This window comes from Apostichopus japonicus, chromosome 15 (genome assembly GCF_037975245.1).
Source record: "Apostichopus japonicus isolate 1M-3 chromosome 15, ASM3797524v1, whole genome shotgun sequence".
Taxonomy (NCBI): Eukaryota; Metazoa; Echinodermata; class Holothuroidea; order Aspidochirotida; family Stichopodidae; genus Apostichopus; species Apostichopus japonicus.
The window spans coordinates 23,351,950-23,375,145 of record NC_092575.1 but is presented as its reverse complement, the minus strand read 5'-3'; the positions used below and the strand labels follow the sequence as shown (position 1 = coordinate 23,375,145).

Here is a 23,196-nt window from a genome sequence, read left to right as displayed (position 1 = left end):
CCTAGCGCCACCATGAGTTGACGCGAAGCGTATAAGAACATTTTGGCTGGAAATGGCACTTCCCAGGCCTTGTAAGTTGCATCTTAGCATTTTCTTTTTAAACAGTTAGCGATATCATGAAAACATACAAAGAAAATATGCTCAAGCAGGGGGTGGGGCTGCCCCCTACGCCCCCCCCCCCCCCCCTTGGCTACGCGCCTGTTACAAAGTAAGGTATTTGTCAAAGATGTGCACTTCTAATCTATGAAACGGGGAAGTTCTTAACGGTTTTTTTTTTCAAACAGGACGAAGGTGTCCCCTCGGATGCACAGCATCGGGTCAAACGCCCCTGGATATAATACAAATTAGATAAAAGAACACGTTTTGGTAGAGTTATTAGAAGTTTAAAACAGTGTATTAACGTTAAGATTTAGCATTGCACTGAGGCACCGGCGTCATCGATCCCTGTACCCTTAAGTGAGCATTCCAGATTTGTTGGCATGTTCTGTTGGAAAATATCTTTGAAACATGTGTGGCTATAGAGACTATAATATGTCAAAGAACTTAAAACTAAACTTCTCTCTGAAGTTATCCTGTGAAAACTTTACACCAGTTGATTTTCTTAAAAAGCGCCATCATTTTTCAGAAGCGGAGCCCTTGATAAAGTTAGCTTTCTTGAATAGCTCCACTATCTACAATTTGTGGGTGTCTAGCACTGATCTGTGTAGATCAGTGGTGCCTAGATGTCTCACATTTGTTGGCGCCTAATGCAAATGAATAAGAATGTACTGCACGTGGTCAACACGCAGCACAAGTTGCAGAAAATTACATCAGTACATTAATATGTTAACGATGAATATTGAAGATAAATAAATCGTATTCAAGCAAACTAACTAAAACCTATGCAATTTCATAAATTTGACTGAAGCTGCCGGCTTTTAACAATTTGGCCCAGTGGCGTAGGAAGGTACTTTTGAGTGGGGGGGGGGCTGAAGACTGATGGCCGGGCTGGGGAGGGGTCTAAGGGGAGGGGGTGTCCCCCTCCCCTTTGGAATTTTTTTGCATTTCCAGGTGGCCTCAGATGCAATTTGGTGCAATATAGCACACTTCAACTCCCACTCCATTTTGTAAAGAATTTTGCATTTTCACCTGGCCTTAAATGCAATTTGATGCTCCAAATGAGATTTTTTTCTCATTTGGAAATGAAAAAGGGGTTTTCTGACTTGCGGAGCGGGGGGCGGAATGATACTTCCGCCCCCCCATATTTTTCACTGGGGCTGGCGCCCCCAGCCCCCGGTTCCTACGCCCTTGATTTGGCCTATAGTCGATGTTGTTATATTGTTAAAGGAATATTTTCATATTGGTAGTTGGTACACACAGTAATTACTTTGCATTGTTTTTCGGAGTTTCATATTACGACTTTAATAGGATACTTTGATATGGACATTTGGTTCGGTCACTTTTTGCAATTTCTAGCACTTTTTACCCAGCTTGCCAAATAAACATCCATTATCGTTCATGCGCGAAAGGGTTAATCTAAACTATTGTAAGTCATTGTACTATAGGCCAGTATCCTAATTATTTATATTAGGCTCGAACGTCTCATTTTCGAAGATTATTATGACGGTTAATTGCTCTGGACAATTGCCATTGTGTTTCACGACTTTATAATTCCATTGTATTAATTATCAATAGACTTCGAAGTCTGATCGCTGTTCATCAACATTCCGTCGATCAAAAATCACTCTAAATTCTTTGTTACCACGGATACAAGCTTCCAACCCTGACCTTATTTTTCACTTTTTGCCTTCCACACACACAGAGTACATACAACGATACCAAGATTCACTGTACAAGATGGCTACGAGGTGTTGTACATGGACGTGCTCGATACTGGCCGTTTGGCAGTCGCTGGATTAAGCTCCGGGAAAAAGAACACTTTTATCGATCTGTTTATGTTTAACATTAATCCTGATTCTCAGGAAAAACCGTTATTATTGACGTCAGAGCCCTATTTTTCTGAGGAATTTACCGAGTTTGGTTCAGAATGGCGGTTTGCTTGTTTACTGGATGATCGTCTGTTTTTAACGTGTTGTAAGAGTAAAATAGCATTGTACGATAGTAGTAGTAATGGCGGTCTGGTCAAGAAAGGGAAGTTTAACGGTGAAGCCAGGTGTATGGCAACCAGAGATGGGTTAGTCTATGTCGGTTTACGTAGATCCAATGAGGTGATTGTCTTAGATTCGAGAGAATTGAGAAAAAAGAAGACAATCACCTTAACAGGTTTAGTAGGAATAGACTGGCCCTTTGATATAACAGTTAGTAATAATAAACTGTTTATCTGTACAGTCGGTGGGAGAGCTTTAATGTGTAATAGTGAGGGAGGAATAGAACAGAAATATACAAACACACAGTACATATATCCATATAGTATAACAGTCAGTGAGGAGAAAGGATTAATATTTATATTATGGGGTGGTGGTCAGGGTAGACAAGTTGTTGTTTACTCTCTATCTGGGGGTCATTCTTCCATCTCTGGGGGTCATTCTTCCATCTCTGGGGGTCATATCTTGGCTCCTCTTAAAGTTCCTGATGATTCCTGGAGAATCAGGATCAATAATAACATAAACAGATTGTTTTTGGTTACTGGAAAAACTGGAGAAGTCTATGAGTATCACACAGTAAGTACTGATAAAGGAAATATAGGCCTATGGTAAAAATTAGGAATATTTATCACTTTTATTAAAGTAATCCTTTGATTGAAGCTGAACAAATTGGGTATCACTCTATGCGAACAAGTGACGAGAAGACACTCTTAGATGTTTTGAGATCTATTTTGCAAAATTTAATGAAAAATAAAGGCACATTTTTTGGGGGGATTTGCTGATTCTGATAAGGTTGTCATGGAAGTGTTTTGTAGTGTAAATATGAAATTGGTTTTCCTTATTTTCTCAATCTTCCTTGCTTCAAAAATAAACAAAATTGTTACAAGTGAATGCGGAATTTTATTGTTAACACAAATATCACCTGTTCGTTAAGATGGAGAACAAAATGGTGGAAAAATAAGTGCATTTTTTTTTTTAATTTAGGCCATTGGATTCTTGATGCCTGTTGCAATAATAGAGCAACATACAAAATTTGGGAAACATTTGTTCCTATTTTCTGAGCATACAACCTGCTAATTTTTACAAATATGATACTAGTGAATGCGGAATTTTATTGTTTACACAAAGATCACTTGTTTGTTAAGATGGAGATCAAAATGGTGGAAAAGTAAGTGCAATTTTTTTTTGAATTTAGGCCATTGGATTCTTGTTGCCTGTTGCACTAATAGAGCAACATACAAAATTTGGGAAAGATTATTTTCCTATTTTCTGACCATACAACCAGCTAATTTTAACAAATATGATACTAGTGAATGCGGAATTTTATTGTTAACACAAATATTACTTGTTTGTTAAGATGGAGATCAAAATGGTGGAAAATAAGGGGATTTTTTTTTTTGGAATTTAGGCCATTGGATTCTTGTTGACTTTCTAATATTAGAGCAACACACATGGAAATATTTTTTTCTTTTCTCTGACTATACAAGCTGCTAATTTTTATAAAATTGTGACTAGTGAATACAGAATTTAATTAAGAACACAACTATTACTTGTTTGTTAAGAGGGCGATCAAAATGGAGGAAAGTAAGTGCAAAATTTTATGAAACATTTAGGCCATTGGATGCTTGATGCACTTTGTTACACACACAGTTTGTAAAACATTTTTCTTATTTTCAGAGCATACAATCTGCTAATTTAAAAAAAAAATGATATTAGTGAATGTGAAATATTCTAATTAATGCAATAAGTGCTATTTTTATGGGCAAATATTTTTATAGTGATTATCTGGGCCCAACATTTTATGGAAAGTGATGCAAAATGAACATTGCATGACATACAGCTCAGACAAAAGAAGGTAGTTCCTTTATCATTAAATTTGGCTCTCATATCTGCTGAAATAAACACATTTGACATTAATCAATGCAAACTATTGTTCAAAACACAACAGGTTCAATTTTCCTTGAAATGAGGTACAGTAATATTCAAGAAAAATTCAGGGCAATATTTTTATCTTAATTTAGGCTATAGTGATTAGTTCAATTGTCTCTAGTGCACATGTATAGCAAATACTGCAGTGATGATACCTTGATTTGTTGACAGTATTTAAGTCTTGATAAAATGGTATGACACAAGCTTCCTTCTATTTTGGGATGTAGGGTGGTTTATTTAGGTGAAAATTAGTCAGAAATGCAGAGAAAGTAATGTATTACTAGTGTCTTCCTGTCAATTTGTGACAATAGACATCAATTTGTGTAAGTGAAGATACACAATATCCTGCCCAATTGTCTTAATATGTAGTAGATTAATTAACTTTAGTGAAGATCCCCATTCATTAGCTGTCACACAGTGTAACATATATGTAATTGCTACTGTATGCACATGGATTTAATGTGACCGAATTACTACCCATGTGAGAATGCAATACCACATGTCTACCAGTGTAATGACAATGGTCTTCTTGTCAGTAATAGACGTTTTTATGTCATCAGACCACCCTCAGTAAATTATATCTAATGGGATTAATTAACCCAGGAAACTTTTTTATCATAGTATTATAATAAGTTGACAACTGCACATAACTTCACATAACTTCACTAATTGAATGTTTCACATGCATTCTTTGTCATGAAGCTGTAAATAGCTCATGCAGTAACTGCAGTACAGTAGCTGCACATGCAACTTATACACCAATCTTAAAAAGTCTTGACAGTGCATATATATGCACTTTGATTATTCATGCATTGATCTGCAGCACATGTAGTTTAGCTGTGCAACTTACAAGCATACATACTTTCCAGTCTAAAGTGCACTTCTAAGTTAGTTGTGTGTACTCATTCAGTAAATCTCTATTGCAAGATTGTAGGATTAAATAAATGAATCTTCTGTAAGTAAAATACTGCATCAATGATTGACATAGTAAATTCATGAAAACAACACAATTTTAGGAAAATGTGAGTGGTAGGAAGAGGATTAGGGAGAGGGTTATTAATGTTGTTTTAATGTTATTGACCACCTACTTTGCCCAGAATAGAAGACACTTTAACTAGTTCCCACACAGACACAGGTCACAATGTAGTGTTTATTGGCTAAATTTGGAGAATAATGTTTAGCCGATAAACTGTAATTTTAAGTTGGTGGCGCCATGAATAAATCTACAACAATCTGACTGATATAGCATCATGTATAGAAACATGTACCTGTACAGTCTTAAAAATCAATCCAACCAATTGTTTTCTTTTAATACTGTATATACTGTACTTTTAATTTATTCTGAAATAAATGTAAAAGATTGTTGTTGGAGGAACTCAGGTAAAACACAGTCACATAATCCACACCATCATATTTAAATATATCCCTCCCTTGGAATGTGTTGCTGTCTCAATGCGTCAAACTTGTACATCTATTTTGTTTTATAGTCACCAGTATATTTATATGATTTTGTTTTTGTTGTCTTTTGTTATAGAGTGACATCTTTACCTTTGATAACTTCCTGATCCACTCAGAGTCATTGATTGAGAAAGATGACTGTCAGAAGCTTCTTGACTACCTAAAGGTTCCAGCTAAGGAGTCAGAGGACATTATTAAGAGTGATGCACCCTTTTCTTCCCTTGTCCACCATCTCAGAGAGGCAGGGAAGGTCTCTGTTTATGACATCAGCCATTTAATGACAGCATGCTCTGACAAAGGACTGAGTAAATTGGTGGCAGTATTGGCTGTCTACCAACAAGCTAAAAGTAAGTTTATATCAGAGAGCTTAAGAAGTTGAATATGTGGTGAATCACAAAACATTCAAACTCTTGCCCACATAAAGAATAAAATGATTTGAGCTATTATTGTATCGTTGTAAAGTACTATTTGGGGGCCTGAAGGGGATCTTGGGGGGACAATCCACGCAAATGAAACCGGAAATCTGTCCAAGTTGTTTAACTGCAATCTATTCCACAAATTGACATCATGCACGAACCTAGATGAACATGCAGCATACAAAAGGATACAATGAGCTGTAATGGAGCAGTAATGGAGCAGGAATGGAGCAGCAATTAACAAATGTTACAATGAAACATGAATAAATCATTCTTCCTCTCAATATAACCTGGCTAACTATTGTCCATCAACACTCTCTAATTAAATAGTTAAGAAGTAGCAACCATAGTGCATTAGAACCCCACCATTGTAACTCTTGAATTTCCTTTGAACTGATCTGACGGTCCACAGCAATTATGATATACCCCAATTGACTAAATTTAGGAAACATGATAAAATAATAACAAATAACGCAGCAGATCAGAACCGCTTCAATCACATCCTGACAGTCACAAGTGAAGAATACAAGAACTTACACCCAACTTGATCATACCCCTTTAATATGAATGTCTAGTAATGATGAATACAAAGATGAATACCAAATTAATTAATAACTACAGTATGCCTTTACTTTAATCATTATGCATCACCAGAATTATCTTTGAATACAAGCCGGTTATCCATTCATTTTAATTGCATTTGTTCACATGAAATTCTCTGTACACATTATTTTGTATCTGTACTGCATACTGCTTTAAGGTAATGCTTAAATGATGAGAACCAAAGAGCAACCCCATTAATAACAATTAAGCTTAACAAGGTAATGGTTAAATGACATCCAAAATACAAATACAGCGGAATATGCCCTGACATTACTACTCTCAACTCACCAGACCTTGCAACCAGGTAAACTACTTTCATGTAAATGTATTATGATGAGACGCTACGTCTACAAACCCTCTGAACTATCAGGAATCCACTGTAAAGAAGTGATGATAATAACCAACAGTTGAACTAGCTATTAACACACAACCAACACAACCAGACACCAACCTGCACATATACATGTCAAAAGTAACAAGCTGTGCTGAAATCCTGACACAAATATTTACAGCAACAACCAAGAAATAAAAAGAACAAACAAAATACAATTTAAGAAGTAATTAAAGAGTAGAAGTAACAGCTTCTTTCATATAAATTCCTGGCACAAAGCTATATTCACTGCTAATCCTAGCACAAAACTGACAAAAGTGTTACAGAACATTTTGTTTCACTATGCTGCTTTAATGCTGGCATGCACTAACACTATTGTATTGATTAAGAACAACAAAGATCCACATTGTACAGTATTAACTTTCCACTGCACTGCCCAGAAACAAATACCAACATATATCTAACTCAATATATATAAATTATGATTAGAGTACAACAATGTAAGGTCTACAATATTGCTAACCTAACCTTAAAGGTACACACTTCCTTAACACTGTGGAGATCTACCTAACACTGAACACCTCATTTTGAATGCATAGCCACATATGAACATATTATTGACACTTACTGACTCTTTAACCTTGCTATAGAACTAGGAAGTAGCATAATTGGTGGCCATGCCCAGATGTATAGATATTCATATACTGTATAGGCACCTTTGGTCAAAATTCTTAAACTGTTTTTATTACAACCTTCGAGGAAATTTTCCTCAATGGGACATTCAAGATCTTGTGTGTTACTTCAAAATGCCTGAGAACAATTTGGAGACTAAAAACCTCCAGAAAAGTAGTTTTTGAAAACTTCTAGCAATTATAGCGTGCTATAATTTGGGGCTTATACTGACTACCTTTAGGTGGCCAAAATACTGTTAAAGGTATTGAAGACTCGCCCCAAATCGCAAGCCGCGCTCTGAAAAGGTTAACTTTCCGTTGCTTGCAAGTGAAGTTTTTTCTTGTCGCTACAAAATGCAGACAGTATTGGAACGTGATACCTTGTTATCTTATATCTAGACCTTAGATGTCCATTGATGCTATGTACACTTTGTTGTGGGTATTGACCATAGCTGTATGTATTGACTGTACACTAGTGTCTTATTACCTACGGTAGCAAGCTGTGTGTGTATTTTCTGGGATCGATGGTGGTGATTAACACTTCTGTAACACCTCATTCGAAACTAGGTCAGATTACCGGCATAAGACGTTTCTTTGTGCGCGAGTCTTCAAACCCTTTAAGCTAATGAAATACAGAGTCAATAAAAACACCAGTTATTCAACTTCTCCCACAAGGATGTAAATTAAAGAAATACTTTAAACTCAACTTCTTGTACTCTTCTCACTGAGAACCAAGACCTCTTCTATGCAGCACAACTAATAAAGTGATGAAACAAAGGAAATGGGAGCACCTGTTCCTCAACCTACTCACTTGCTCACTAATACTGATTTTCTTAGAAACAATTAGGAAAAGTATAGAATAGATACATATGCATCGTTTGTGAAGTAACCAATCAAGGACATGCAGTCAACTCTGCATTACTTTACCAGACTCAAAGATACCATGCTCTATTGAAGGGGTACAGCTTTGTACCAGGTGGGAACCTGTCATGATGAGTCACAACCTGTTTATAAGACCTCTCTGAGAGAAGCTCTGTCTCTACATGGTGATCTATGGGAGGCCAATAGGGAACTTACCACGGCAGGCCAATTGTAAAATATACAAAACTGCAAATTACCACAGTATTAACATAACTTAATTAACCTATGGTTGATAGAGTAATGACCCTCCATCAATACTCTTTGATACAAATAATGTGATAAATGAGGTGGTAAGAAATTGAATAACAGCAATGGCATGTAAAGTACTTCACAGCCAGGAAGGAGAATCCAATTTGAATGTTAAAATCATTATGATTCCAGTGTGACATGTTTCATTCAATGTCAAGGTCTTGCATTATAGTAAATTCTTTGCATAATTCTGTAACTCATGGGATATATATATTCAAAAGTTTGTTTGTTTTTAATGCAATAACTCCCAGTGCCAAGGTGTGATACGGTTGATACTTTGGGACAAGTTGCGAATGGTATATTAAGGGAATATTTGCAAACTTAACGGTCATGTGGTCCAAGGTCATCAAAGGCCAATAATGTTAAAGAAATAGTATTTTGGGTGGAGAAAATGGGCAAAGAAAAATGTTTGAATTTTTACAGTTTTGATGCTCTATTTAGGTCTCACCGATCAAAAATGTCAATGGGTTGATCCCCGGGTGACCTTTGTCTGTGAAGTTACAGTATGTTTACAGTTCAAAGTTAATTTTTAGACATTTAATGCAATTAACTCCCAATGCCAAGGTGTGACACGGTTGATATTTTGGGACAAGTTGTGAATGGGGTGGTGGAACATGGTGACCTTGTAGGTGACCTTATATTTCTTGCATTTTCGACGCCATATTCAGATCTCAAAAGTGCCTTTTGATAAAAAATCCGATCACAATTTGTGATCACAAAAGTGTTGGCTATAGTGTTGGTTACTTTATGGGTACATGTTGGACCACAATTACTTGGACTAATTAGACTATTTGAGCACAATCTTGCTATGATAATATTTTGTGTATTGATAGCCCTATGCAAGGAACCACAGTGCCTTTGGGCCCTTGTTAAATTTTGTAATTTAATATCCTTGATGTATTTGAGGATCATTGAAAGAGTTCAACTTGGTTAAATTCCTCAGAAGCAGTGCCAAATTCAACACCAAGGAAAGTGAAAGATTAGCATGGCCACCTCAAAGAACATTATAAAGTTGGACCAAATAAGGGCTCACTAAATTCAATGTAAATTTGTCAAAATATTTTCCTGGAAGTTTTTACCATGTAGTTCCGTAAACTAGTAAACCTTTTCACCAAAACTTAAAAAACGTTGAATCATTACATGTAGGGTATCAGATGAAAGCTAAACCCTTACCCAACACGAATAACTATTAAGTATTCGCTAAGTATTCGCTAAGTGTTCGAATAGCTAAATAGTTGGTATTTCAAAAATTTAGGTATTCGAATACTTCTTTCCATTGAATGCTTAATCGAATATTAAATATAGCTATACAAATAAGTATTCCAATACCTATTTCACTGAATACTTAAGGAATGCCTATTTGAATACTTATTTCCTTTGAACATATTTTTTTGAATACTAAAGAAACTATTGAACATCTATTCGAATACTAAGACGAATACTTATTCAAAAATGCACATGTTCTAATATACAGTATATACTCAACTGTAATGTTGGACTCTAACTTTTTACATCCTGTTTTGCTGTACAAAGGTATAGGAGGAGACAGGACTTAGATTATTTTCAGAACAATTTGGACTTAGACAAATTTCAGTTGATTGTGGACTTAGACATTTTTCAGTTGATTGTGGACTTTCAGTTGATTGTGAACTTGGACAACTTTCAGTTGATTGTGGACTTAGAAAAATTTCTTGCTTGTGAAGATCAATGTATTTTTAGTTTATATAACAACTAATTCAATTTTAATTGCAATTACAGAGGGATGCATTCCATATGAAGGATGGAAGAGTATATATTGATAAATATAATGTATATTGAATTAGAAAGTGGAAGAAGTTAACACATTTTCAAAAAGACAAACTTTCAACTGATATGTATGTTTTGTAAATATATTTTAGTAAAGTTCAAGTATTTCTGTTGATAAACATCCAGTCAAATACACACATTTCAAGTCAAATTAAGACTTTAAACTTTTAAACCTACATGTACAGCAAAAGATATTGGTCTGTGAGAAGCGCTGGATTTAACTGATCACACACCAAATACACTGATAGTTACAAGATGTTGAATTATATTTAATTAATATTACAATATATACTACATTAACTGGACAGCTAACCAGCAATGGTAACAAAGATTGAGGTTAATGATATTCCATGACATCTAACCGCCTGGTATTATAATCAAACATATTTACGATATTTAACCAGTGGTGTAGCTAGACTTTTTTCCAGGGGGGGAAATTCTCAAAAATTCAGACTTTTCACTTGCGATTTTGACAAAATTTTACAACAAAATTCCGCCAGGGAGGCGCGGATTCCCCCCGTTCCTGCGCCACTGTATTTAACTATTCACGTGCCTCTTTTGTCAAGGGGCCATTCCATTTGGAATATTCCTACTTTATGTGAAAAGGGTGTTTATTTGCATGTATTAATTGATAACTATAATGCACAAAATGACTTTCAATCCTCTTCAATTTTGTTTGGAAATTCACAAATAAACTTATCATTATTAATTTCAACAAGAATACATGAGTACAGAATACTTTGAATATCGATTACCTCATATTTTTGAAACTCCATCTGTACTTTATGAATGTGATCATTGCTCTCCGAAACAAACAACAGAAAAGGGACAACTATACAAATAAACAGTGGGTTTTCCTTAGATCCAACTTTGCCAAAATACTTCACAGAACCAAACTTGTATGAATCTTTGTACTGGTACTTGGTGACACTCTGATTTCTTCTGGTCAATTTTTTATATGGACTCCCATAAACAAATGAATTACTAGCCTTGAAAAATGTTCTAAGCCAAATTTCAATGTTATTTGAGAAAATGTTAAGAACTTGTTTTACTGCAGAAAATTCACTGGCAGATAAGCATATTTCTTTAAAACAATCAATTCTGTAAATTCCTGGAAATACAGTTTGCCATGACTTTGAAAAAGAAACTGAAGTTTTAAGGTTATTTAAATATTCCAATGCTTCAAAATCATTTATACAAAACTTCTGACTCAATATTGGAACCAAATGTAAAAAATTAAATGACTGAACAATTTGTGTATCTACACCCTGAGTACCATGGATAAAGGAAACAATAAATCCCTTCATATCTTCAAAAAGAAAACAATTGTTTACATACAAAGGTCCATTGAAACGAACACAGTCAATTAAATGAACCAGCTGATGAACATTCATGGTCATATACCTTAGTGAGTACAAATCTTGAAAATTTTTAACAAATTCTAGCATACACATTTCTGCCAAAGCCAAGTCATCAACTGATACATTATCTTGAGATAACAAGTAAATTGATCATACTAGCAAACAAAAATGAGTGAAATAATCACGAGTTAACACCTGTGACAAAATTGGTATTCCCCAATACAGGAGGAAATTACGAAACTCTGAAGCTTTCCAATAAGCTAGATCATTCAAAGATCGAGGCACTCTTGTTATATTGATTGTTGGTTTAATATAAGATAAAGACTCACTCACTTGAGACTTTGCACGATAGAAAGAAAATTTATTGTTACGATTCTCTACCCCAAACCAAAGCTTTAATAAAAGCTTCATTACACCTTCACAAACACAGTGCATGTAGTCGATGACCATGCCATCCGCAAAATTAAAGTATTTTAAATACAAAAACCAAAATGGTCCCTTACATCCATTGGTTACATATGCTTTGTCCTGGTTTTTGATCTTACTGACAGTTTCTTTAACATCTTTTAAAATTTGTTCCATGGTGCGTTTTGGACCAACAGGATCTTCAGTGTTGAAGGGGAAAACATGACAATTGCCTCCACTTTCTGTTCTATATGTTTCCCCAGGTTGCAAACAATGCCAACAACCATGTTTACCATTAAATTGAATACTATTTGTCACCAAAGACTTAGCTGGTAAGTCACATGTACATGACAGTAAGGCCACCTTGCATAGAAATTCTTCTCCAGAAAAATCAGTTAATCTTACACCACTTTCCAACTTTCTCAAGTCAAGGAAAAGAGGATTTAAAAAGCTCCACATAATAGGTTTCTTTGGAGAGATCCAAATTCCATACATTAACATGTTTTCTCTCGCCTTCCTTTCTGAAATGGGTAGTTCATTTACAATCATATATACAGGCCACATGGAAATTTTGGAGCTCTTAAAAATGGCAACACCATCAGTATTCATAGCGAAAGACAAGTTATTGGGATTATTTAAAAAGCCTGCTTGATACAAATCCTGATATAATTTGGAATCATACACATCACGAATACAGTTATGTGTGTTGTTTTAAGGTGATGAAAACGATGATTTCGGACCTGCTGCGAAAATTCTTTTCGGTTGAACAGTACTTGCAACTGATGTAGTAAACTGATTTGCACAAAATAAGATACCGCACCTGATACTGTGACATCAATTTTGCAAAGTTCATTACTAAACATCTTGGCACTTTTAGGGATGTGGTGGTAACAGTTGGAACAGTAGTAATGTACAACTGGTAGGAATGTATACTTGGCCAAGTACTTCTTGAGGCCATGATATGTTCCCATCAGACAATTCCTGTCTGGCAAAATTAGTTGCAATAAAACAAGAAAGTAATGAATAGTTTCTTGAGAGAGTTTAAAACGAATCATGAAGCATGTTAAAAGTAAAACAATGGTGCCAAGACGCCGTTTTGATCCGGGGTACAAAGGTGGGTCAACTTCTTTTTCACTGTGGCTAGAGCATTCTTCTACTTCATCTTCAGCTATCTGCATTATATCATTCCCTAAAACTGTAATGGGGTCATAGGTGTCTTCAGCTAGTTCTCCAAAATGGTTCTCTTTCGCATTGGCATGGAGTTCATTTATTAGATCATCGAGATCCTCGTCCTTCTGTGGGGAATAATCCTGAAAATTATCAGGTTGCACATCACGTTCTTCAGTCACCTCACCAACATCATCCATCGAGTGTATATTCCCTGAGGCAAAATTATCATCTGGAGACTCTATACTGCAACTTAAAACAGGATCAGCCAAGGAAGTCTTCTTTTTACTGGGTGTTCTGATCTAATAAAACAGAAAGACAACAAAAAAACACAATAGATTACTATCTTACTAAAGCTTAAGCATATCATTTGATTCAATATTGCAGTTTAGGACATTCATAATTTATTGCAATGTTATAAACAATTGAGTAGGTAGGTACTAGGCCAAAAAATTATTTGATTTGCAAAATTCAGACAATATACCTTTTATATGCTTAACAATTTAGAAAACTAAAAACATTACATTTCTTTCCACCACAACAAAAATAAGAGTTTTTGACCAAAAATCATCCATTATGGTGGGATTTTTGAGTGATCTCTGCAACAACAAACATTTTCACAGCTTAATTACCATATTTAAATTAAATTTGATGTTAATTTGTAGCTACTGTACTGTAACAGTACTATAAATAAAACAATTAAGATTTAGTCATTCCATGCAACTTGAAAATTGGATACAAAAACTAAAAATTTCCCAACTGTGAGAACTTTCCCTTAACTACAAAATTACAAATTATGATAAATGGCCTATCAATTTTCTTAAATAAGCAGTTCTACATAACCACTAAGGCTAATAACATGCTCCTTATTCAGGAACATACATGTAGTGTCTTGTTAAGTTGAAATTAGGCCGTGGCTATTCTTACGACTAGTTGTAACAATTACTTATAAACTATTCTTACGACAAAGGCGAATTCAAGCGCAGTAAAGTAAATAAAGCAACTGCGCATGTAGTAGGGGTAACCCTAACCCTAACTTTAACCCTAAACCCCAATCCTAACCCTAACGCTAACCCTAACCGGAAATTATTGTTACTCCTGGTCGTAAAAATAGTACTCCTGGTCATAAAAATAGCAACTGCGCATGCGTAATCGGAAATTATTCTTACGAATAGTTGTAAGAATAGCCACTTTGTTGAAATTATGTTTAACATTCTTGAGTTTCAGAAAAGAAATTTCATACCCTGGTTTTGTACCCTCTACGATTCTTACCCAGACTCTTAAATCTATGTACCTAAAACCAACCCTAAACCTAAACAAAATCTTGGGCCTTACACCAACCCAAATTTATTAAAAAAATGCTTTAAAAATTAATGTTAGACAATTGGAATATTAGATACTAGGCCTAGGCTACGAAACGTCCAAATTGTGAGGGTTCAAAATGTCCAACAACCTGACAGGTGCATTTATAGTGGAAAGTTTATTTTCTCCATGACAAGAAATTTGTAAGACCGTGATGATTCATACCCACATTCTGAAATTAATTACCCTAAAAGTAAAACCAAGCCTAAACTTAACCTTAACCTACGCCTAACCAAAATTTACGAAAAAAATATTTCAAAATATTGTGATTATGAAACGCTAGCACCCTGTACTTCCCTTTTGCTTAGTATGAGATGACATAACTTCCCGACCAGGAGAATTACCCCTCCAGCTGGAGAAATGTGCCCCAATTGTATTTTAACTGATAACAAAACCAGAAACAATAAAACCAAATTCGCAATTTGATTAAGAGTATACATTTCATTTTTTAAATAAACACCAACCTCTTGTTGTTCACATTCCAAACGAGACACATCCTGAGTGATTTGTGCAGTCCACTTTCTATAAGGTCCTCTGCGACGCTTGATACTGAGTCTCCTTTGCTAGAAACGGGGCCTATACCTACACCATTATTAGACATGATTGTTAATGTTATTGTTCAGGCGTAGGCTCTGTGTTAAAGTCTAGCATGTAACTTGTTAGGCTAGCCCACTGCAGTGTGACGCGGACAGTGACACTGATGATGATATTTGCAGGTCTTTCATATTATTTTGAAATAAAACTGCAGGGCCAATTTACTTTCAAAGTTTCCCGATCAATGCGAGCCTAACTTATTGACTGCCCACAAATTCTAAGGATTTCAAACAGATGAGCAACAGGACTTATACCGGTCGCGTCAGGCTGGATCAAGATCGTGGTACGTGGCGTCGGTTAATCACTGAGCATGTAGGCCCTAGGATAGACGAAACTCAACTTACTACTACTACTAATTAAGAGGATTCGATCATGACAAAAATTGTTAATATTAAACGGCAAATTTTGAGTTTCTAATGTCATCCACTATCATAATAAAAATATAGTCCTATTTCTAAGGATTATATAAAAATAAATAATAACGGAAGATTTTATGTTCAAATTAACAAATAAATAGTATTACTTATAATACGCTTTCTGGCCAAGGTGAAGTGCGCCGGCGCGGCGTGGGTAATATACCGAGGAAGATTTGAAAGACTGACGGACTGAAGCGTTTCTAAAATCTCACCGATCATATTCATAGACCTACTGTTTTAGTATTCAGTGCTTAATATTCCATTTTCAATAAATTTTTATTCCTCGTGAATGTTATTTAACTTTTATTAGCAGATTGAACTTGAGCTTTCAGAAATAAAAGTTTCAGTTTTGAGTCGGACTAAATTTATTCCAGTCCTTGCAGCCTAACATGTGGTAGACTGAACATTATTAACATTAGGCTGGAACTTGGAAGAGAATATAATTTTATCCAACGGCGATAGGCCTAGGCCAAAATATCCAATAATGAATGTTCAGAATTTGCTGCAGTTATCAAAGAATATGGAAAATATTGTTGACCCATCGAAGAAGACCAAGCCTCAAAAATGTGTTGTTTATTGGATTAATGATCAACAAGTTAGTACAGAGCCTTTAAGTTCGGTGATGGACAAAGAAAATGCAATGGAAAATGCAGTCTGCTTGATAAAGTGGAGAGGAAAGGGGCCGTATTCTGGAAAAATCATCAAAATAAGTGGTATGTTGACCTTTTTTTCTGTTTCATTTCTATGTGTAATCATTTGAAACTTTCTGACAGTGGCACAATAACCAAGTTCAACTTCTAATTTTCTCCTGTCTTGTGCAACGATAAACACTAAACAGCATAGGCCTAGGCTATTTGCAGTTAATAAAATAAATATTCAAATTAAAATAAGGCAAGGTTACATGAGTAGATTATTTCTAGTTGAGGCCTAAACTTATAGGGTTACTACAGTTTAGCTTATTCTTATGGGTGCATGGGGCAATGCCTATGTGTTCGGTAATTACTTGAACATTCAGAAGGCTACTTGGATTTTCCTAGTTTTACCTAGGCCTAGTCGTACTTCACGTTCAAGTCTGACGTGTCTCTTACCGTGCTACAGAGATTTTAATTACCATTGAAATAGCGTTATAAATCTTTTTTTTTTTTTTGCAATGAATCATGTGGGCAGTTTCTGTAACTTTTTAGGCCCATGTATTATTTTAACACCTTAAATTAAGTTGAACAAACATAGGTTAAAATTTTGTGTACAAAATCTAATTGCCATCAAATTTTCTGTTAATATCTTTTTTTACAAATGGGTAAATTTCCCCTGAAATCTACCTACTTGTTGAGCATCGTCTGAACATAGGTGGCTTAATTTGAACACACATGTGCACAGGAAATTGGATGTGTTTTGAATCTGACAGAACGATTGTAAACAAGGCAGTGTGCTTTGTCAGATGTGTTGGAAGATTAGCAGATTGTAAAGACCTTTGCATGTCTTTCTCAAAATCACAATAACTGAAGCTTTAAAGCTATGAATGAGTCATGAGTGCATGCATGGTGTTGAACATTTTTTATCACCTGATAATTTTCTGGGCATTTATACCAGTTTTTATTTTCATACTTTTGTCTTCAAAGATGACAAAGATATTCTGAGGGTTGCACAGGAGAGGTTGGAACAAGAGTTAAGTGAAGCTCTTCCATCTGCTGATGTACCTGCTACAAGCGGTGATATAGATGTTTCTTCCAAAGGTCGAAAAAGAAGGAAAAGCCAGAAGCTGGTCGCATCATCAGATAATTCTGATGCAGAACAGCCTGTAAAGACTGTAAAAAGAATTTACAGACAAACCTGTAAAGATCGCCAAGAGAGGTAGGTTTTATTGGCTTTTTTCCCCACAAATCTTCACACTCAAGTTTTTTTTTAAATGTAAATGTGCACTGTCAATAATTGGTTAACTAGTTCGGGAAGTTAGTCTCTTTTGTGTAGTTTACTTCCTTGGCAGTCTGGACCAGAAATTCTAGGCCAATTTTTATTTTTTTTGCAAAATAAATATTCTCTATACCAATTTACAATAAACCAAATGTTGCATTTCAAGGAAAATAAGAAAGGATGATCTAAAAAATAACCAAATCTCTAAAAACACCTTCATCCCTCACTCTGACTTTTATATGTCTCAAGTGCATGTTGATGATCCTTGGGGAGGGTATTGCCATATGTATGACATTAAGTCTAAAGGGAGGTTTATAGTCACATATTTGACAACATGCATGTACAGTAATGCTGATGTTTTGTTTTAAGTGTATTTTGTAACACCAAAAAAAAAAAAGTTATGGAAACCACATTGCAGTTGTTCTTTAATCATAATCATTTGAATGCTTAAGTATGTGACTAGAAGAATTTCAAGATCTGCCTGGAGAATGAGTCATCAGGTACAGTGTTTAAGCCAGCTTAATTTTGTGCAAAAATGTCGCACAATGCTGACCAAATAACACAAAAAGAAATTGAAAAATAAGGAATTTGTGCACAGTAAGCTTACAGATTGCTAACACAAAATGTGTTGCACCTTCAATAATTATAGCATTGAAAATCAATAAAAAAAACCTTTACTGTAAGGAAAATGTGTCATACGCTTTTGAACCTAGCTAAAACACTGATAAGGTATGTCGCAACATCCATAGAAGGTCATTCTTTATGATGGGGAAAACAAATGTTGTGATAATGCAGTGTCGTGACTGATCCTAAGTAGTGAAACATGTATTTATCCTTTCTTACAGCACCCTCTGCATCTACACAGAAGGTAACTGATTCGATAAACATGTTGGCTGGATTCAGTTCAGTTTTAATGGAAGAACCAATGACGTCCTTGCCTGCCAGTACGACTTTGCCTGCCGGTACCTCCCTGCCAGCTTGTACATCCTTGCCTGCCAGTACGACTTTGCCAGCTTGTACATCCTTGCCTGCCAGTACGTCTTTGCCAGCTTGTACATCTTTGCCAGCCAGTACATCTTTGCCTGCTTCTTTGCCAATTCCCGCCAGTGTGTCATTGCCTACCAGAATGACTTCACCAGCCACAACATTTTTACCTGCCATAACGTCTTCGCCAACCTATACCCATCTGCCAACACAACACACAGCCACATATGCATCTTTAACCCCTGCCAGGGCATCTTCTCCAGCTTCCTATGCAACTCAGCCTATCACTGCCTCTTCATTCAATATGCGACAGCAAACCAGAGTTAATCATCAACCCACCACCAAACAGCCACATTGGTCGATTTTTGAAAGCCAAATGACACTCGATGACGATGATGTCATCCATGACTTTGTCATGGAGAACAGCAACGTAGAACTGCAAACTAGAGTAGAAGTTCTTGAAAGAGAAAACGCAGCCCTTTTGGAAGAAAATGCTGCATTGCGTGCTGCAAAAGGCTCTTCTAAACCAGGTATTTTAATCATTTATTAGTTTTTATGTTGTTTGTAAATGGTTAATCTGAAACAGTAGTGTGAAACCACTACCACTAACCCAACAAATGATTCCCTCTGAAAAAACAATAGATAAACTTGCTTCAATTCTTTGCTATTTTATCACTTCAAGCTAAAAGGGAATATTGTTAAAGCGAGTTATTTCACATGGAATTAACCTTGTGCCCAACAGGCCAGTTGGAGAAAACTGCTGTTAGCGGGGCCTGTGTGGTGCAAGAAACGTAGATTTCACAAAAAGGCACCATAATATACCAAATTGGTTGAAACAACAGTGCATCATGCTAATTACTGTATATTTATTGCTCTTGTTAATTTACTGTACATCTTTTTCTCAACAGATGCAGAGGTTTTATTTCACCTACGCAAACTTAGTGAACTGTTGGAACCATCCAGAAAATCAAACACTCTGGTGAGTATATATTTATCCCTTACCTTCTCTGCAATACATGTAACTTTTGGTTCCAATTGTTCCTTCAGCAGGGAACTCTTGTTTTATGTAGGCCACATGAATCAGAGTCTCATTACAACATGCTCAAGGACACCACAGAAATATGTATAAAGATGTATTTTCTAAAATCCAACCCTGAGGGTATTCAAGGTATAATGGTTATTCAATTGTTCAGGATTGAAAACCAATAATGGTGTCTTACTTAAATATTTGCTTTCTGTAGAAGTCAGTTTTAACCAGTTTTGATTTGTCACTTTCATCCTCAATTTAGCTCATGTTGTGGCTACTTGTTCACAAATCTTTAAGCACTGAACTGAATGAAGGATGCTTGTGTCAACATTACCTAAATTGCTTTGAAATCTTATAAAACAATGGAAGTAACTAGTGCTGTGAACAAAAAGTAATTTACCAACACCTACTTGCAAATAAAATGTGAGTGGTTAGCAATTAATCATGCATGATTACTTCCACAGAGAAAATGACAAAAGTGTTTATAGAACTCATATGCTCCTTTGTTCATGACAAATTTGCTCAATTTTTGTAGGCCCACAAGAAACAAAGTTTAAATGATAAGAAAGAAAAACTAAAAAAAGTGTTATATAAAATTATCAACAAAAGCCTGATTTAAGTGATAAGCGAGCAGTTGTCACAGTATTAGAAGTAACAAAACTTTCCGTCAAAATTCTGCTAACTTGATCTAATATTGCATAATGTTAACTTATGTCATTTAGTATTTCATTATTATTTCTGGCAGAACCAAAGTCAAGAGCTTTCTGAAGTTTCCAGGGACACAAGCCTAGGAGAAGGTTCAGTGCATAAGGTAAGATAAAAGTCTTCATATGTATTGGTTCTTTTAGTGACAATGGCTAAATTCTTTTTCATTCTGCTAAAAAATTGATACCATCTTCCTCAAAACTTAAGATTGATCACTCCTGCAGTACCTCAATCCCATTTCCCTACCCCTTCAGTTTTCCTTTCTAAATGATTTGTTTATCAAATAGCTTGTTCCGCGTGTTACTTCAATTTAATATTTGAAATTTAATATTATATGTTTCACATGTGCATGGGTGTGAGACTGACCTGACGTTGTAGGTTTTCAGGGTACTTCGGTTTCTTCCCACTTCATTTGTCTCATTTATGTTTATCATATCATGCCATTGTATATAGATTCTTCTCATCTATATATTACCATAGCTGTTAAATAAAGGGATGTGGAACTACACCAACCAACCATCAGGACAACATGATTTTAATTAAAGAGTTGAAATGTTAAGTGGTCAACTAGACATGTGGGTGATTTCTTTCACCCTACATGCAATCTCTTCCATAAAATCTCAAAATTTCATACTCAAGTCCTTTTCTTCCTAATTTAACTTTGCACTCTTAATTTCATTTTTATGTTATTCTTTGACTACAGGGCCTTGAAATTGTAACAAACTGAAAATAAATGTAGATTTTTTTTTCTTGCAGCAACTTCTCATCAGGGATCCCAATGACACTGATCGCTTCTCCCATATCACTGTCGAGCCCACCAAGCTATACTCCATTCAGCAGAAGGCTCTAAAGAAAGATCCACAGGAGGCACCATTGTTTTTGCTGAATGGAGTCATAGATCTTATATTTCCAATAGATGTTTTGGCTGCATCGTCTGGACTTGGACTGCGGAAAGATGGAAAATCTGGGGGGAACAGAAAACCTTTGGCAGGATATAAAGTTGCTGCATTGAGAGGTATTTAATATGCTCTAATAAATAAGTGATAACTTAGGATCTAAAAACTTTTTCCACAAAATTTGGTTCCAGTGTAGCGTGTGTTACTAGCACAAGAATGACACATGGTACCCTGATAGTCCTATTTTTAAATATGGAGGCGGTTTCATGCATATTAATGAGTATGCAGGGATTTAATGTAAAAGATTGGAAGTGGCTCTTATTTTGCAAAACATTTAAGTGGTGGGCATGCAGAGTTAAATGTGATTACATTTCTGTTTTTCATATGTGGTTATATGCAAGGAGCATCATTTTTATAATTATTATAGGGGGCGGGGGAGGGCTAGTAAGGTTATATATAAACTTTGTGACATGTTGTAAGACATGTGTAAACATACTTGCTTGCAAAAAAGTGGGGGCTAAAGCCACCTATCCCTCTCCCGCGTCGCGAAGTCCCTGTATTATGCACTGAAACTATAACCTTTTTTGTTCTGGTGGGTGGTTATTGTGCCAATGTATATTTGTGCTGTATCATTATTAATTATTTCTATTTATGTTTTTTTTCAGAGTACATTCACAGTATGTGTGGCAGAAATCAGTGGCCAGAACCACTGCCACAAGAAATTAACAAACGATTTGCGTACAAGTGCACAAATGCTCGGAGAGATATGAAATTGAAGAAGCTGTAGTTTCATTTTTGTTTTGTTTTGTAATTTTATACTTGTTGAATAAAAAGGAGGCTTCAGAATTCTGGTTATTCTCATTATTTGTTTGGTGAGTTTTAATCAAGGAGCTAGGACAACAAGCTGGCCAAATCCTAACTCTCCTTGGAACTGATTAGCATACAAGTATTCAGTAAGTATTCGAGTAAGTATTCAGAAACCTGTTAAGCCTTCATAACATAACTAATTAGCATACAAGTATTCGAATACTAGCGAATAAGTATTCGAATAACTATAAGTATTCGTCAGAGCCGAATTATTTAAATGAGCGAATACTTATATGTAAATGAGCTAAGTAGTCAGATAGCTATTCCAATAGCTATTCCAATAGCTATTCCAATAGCTATTCGAATAGCTATTCCAATACTATTCCAATAGCTATTCGAATAGCTATTCGAATAGCTATTCGAATACCTATTCGAATATCTATTCGAATATCTATTCGAATACCTAATAGGTATTCGAATACTTAACTCATTAACATAATTCGGCTCTGACGAAGGCTTATAGTTATTCGTATTAGTATTCGAATACTTATTTTGTACTGTGTGTTATATGGTACATTCTCTGAATACTAAGGAAATCTTCGAATACTTATCGAATACTTATCGAATATATTCGTGTTAGGTAAGGGAAATTATGAAGTTTCATAACATTTAGCTAATTTTCACAGAACACATTGTTTACATGCAGATTAAGGTATGTATTAGTCAACGGAAAAAATCTCAAATTTGCTTCACAAAAATCACCCAAAAACAAAGTGCCTATTTTTGCCTGTGTATCTTCAGAGGAATAAATATTCTTGGATTTGCTGAAGTGATATAATATATAGATTCAATTGAAAAACAGATAAAGTTGCTGGGATTTTCAGTTTTCTGAGAATAACTTTTTTTACAAATGTAAATTGCCATGTGTACGTCCGTCACAGAAAAATCACATTTTTAAAATTTCATACAGAAGAAAGTACCCAGATTTCAAGACATCTACAATTCAATGCACATTTTGAACACTCAATAACTACATGATGTGCCTTTAATCCCTAGGGTTTTATTTTTTCAGAAAATGCTGTGACAGACGTAC

At 35.4% G+C, this 23,196-nt stretch overlaps 3 protein-coding genes and 1 long non-coding RNA gene across 5 annotated transcripts in view; 3 read left to right on the top strand and 1 right to left on the bottom strand.

Moving 5' to 3' along the window:
* LOC139980529 (uncharacterized) overlaps nt 1-23,196 on the top strand; it is a 290,788-nt gene that overhangs the window by 1,466 nt on the left and 266,126 nt on the right. The window lies entirely within an intron of this gene.
* Nucleotides 1,857-23,196, top strand: part of LOC139981411 (uncharacterized) — a 45,038-nt gene continuing 23,698 nt past the window's right edge. Inside the window, exons 1-2 of the mRNA XM_071993783.1 lie at nt 1,857-2,660; nt 5,548-5,818. Coding sequence (XP_071849884.1) covers nt 1,857-2,660; nt 5,548-5,818 — 1,075 coding nt within the window. The remainder of the gene's footprint in view (nt 2,661-5,547; nt 5,819-23,196) is intronic.
* On the bottom strand, nt 13,473-15,667 carry LOC139981567 (uncharacterized). The gene is made up of 2 exons (XR_011797891.1): nt 15,228-15,667; nt 13,473-13,703 (listed from the first exon to the last, which is right to left on the bottom strand). It is a non-coding gene; the product is annotated as an uncharacterized lncRNA (long non-coding RNA).
* On the top strand, nt 15,984-22,458 carry LOC139981566 (uncharacterized). 2 transcript variants are annotated; one of them, XM_071994039.1, is made up of 7 exons: nt 15,984-16,486; nt 17,393-17,624; nt 18,530-19,198; nt 19,577-19,647; nt 20,441-20,506; nt 21,157-21,415; nt 21,962-22,458. In XM_071994039.1, exons 3-7 carry the CDS (start codon nt 18,571-18,573, stop codon nt 22,081-22,083), a joined length of 1,146 nt encoding a protein of 381 aa, XP_071850140.1. In that variant the 5' UTR covers nt 15,984-16,486; nt 17,393-17,624; nt 18,530-18,570; the 3' UTR covers nt 22,084-22,458. The 2 variants fall into 2 exon arrangements, with proteins under 2 accessions (XP_071850140.1, XP_071850139.1); XM_071994038.1 differs by lacking the exons at nt 15,984-16,486; nt 17,393-17,624 and having other exon boundaries at nt 18,462-19,198.

Bases quoted from the DNA above. Each gene is read 5' to 3' on its own strand.
- LOC139981566 (XM_071994038.1), top strand. From the start codon at position 18,508: ATGTATTTATCCTTTCTTACAGCACCCTCTGCATCTACACAGAAGGTA. The intron at 19,199-19,576 runs GTATTTTAATCA...TTTTCTCAACAG, and splicing joins AAAAGGCTCTTCTAAACCAG to ATGCAGAGGTTTTATTTCAC. The intron at 20,507-21,156 runs GTAAGATAAAAG...TTTTTCTTGCAG, and splicing joins GAGAAGGTTCAGTGCATAAG to CAACTTCTCATCAGGGATCC.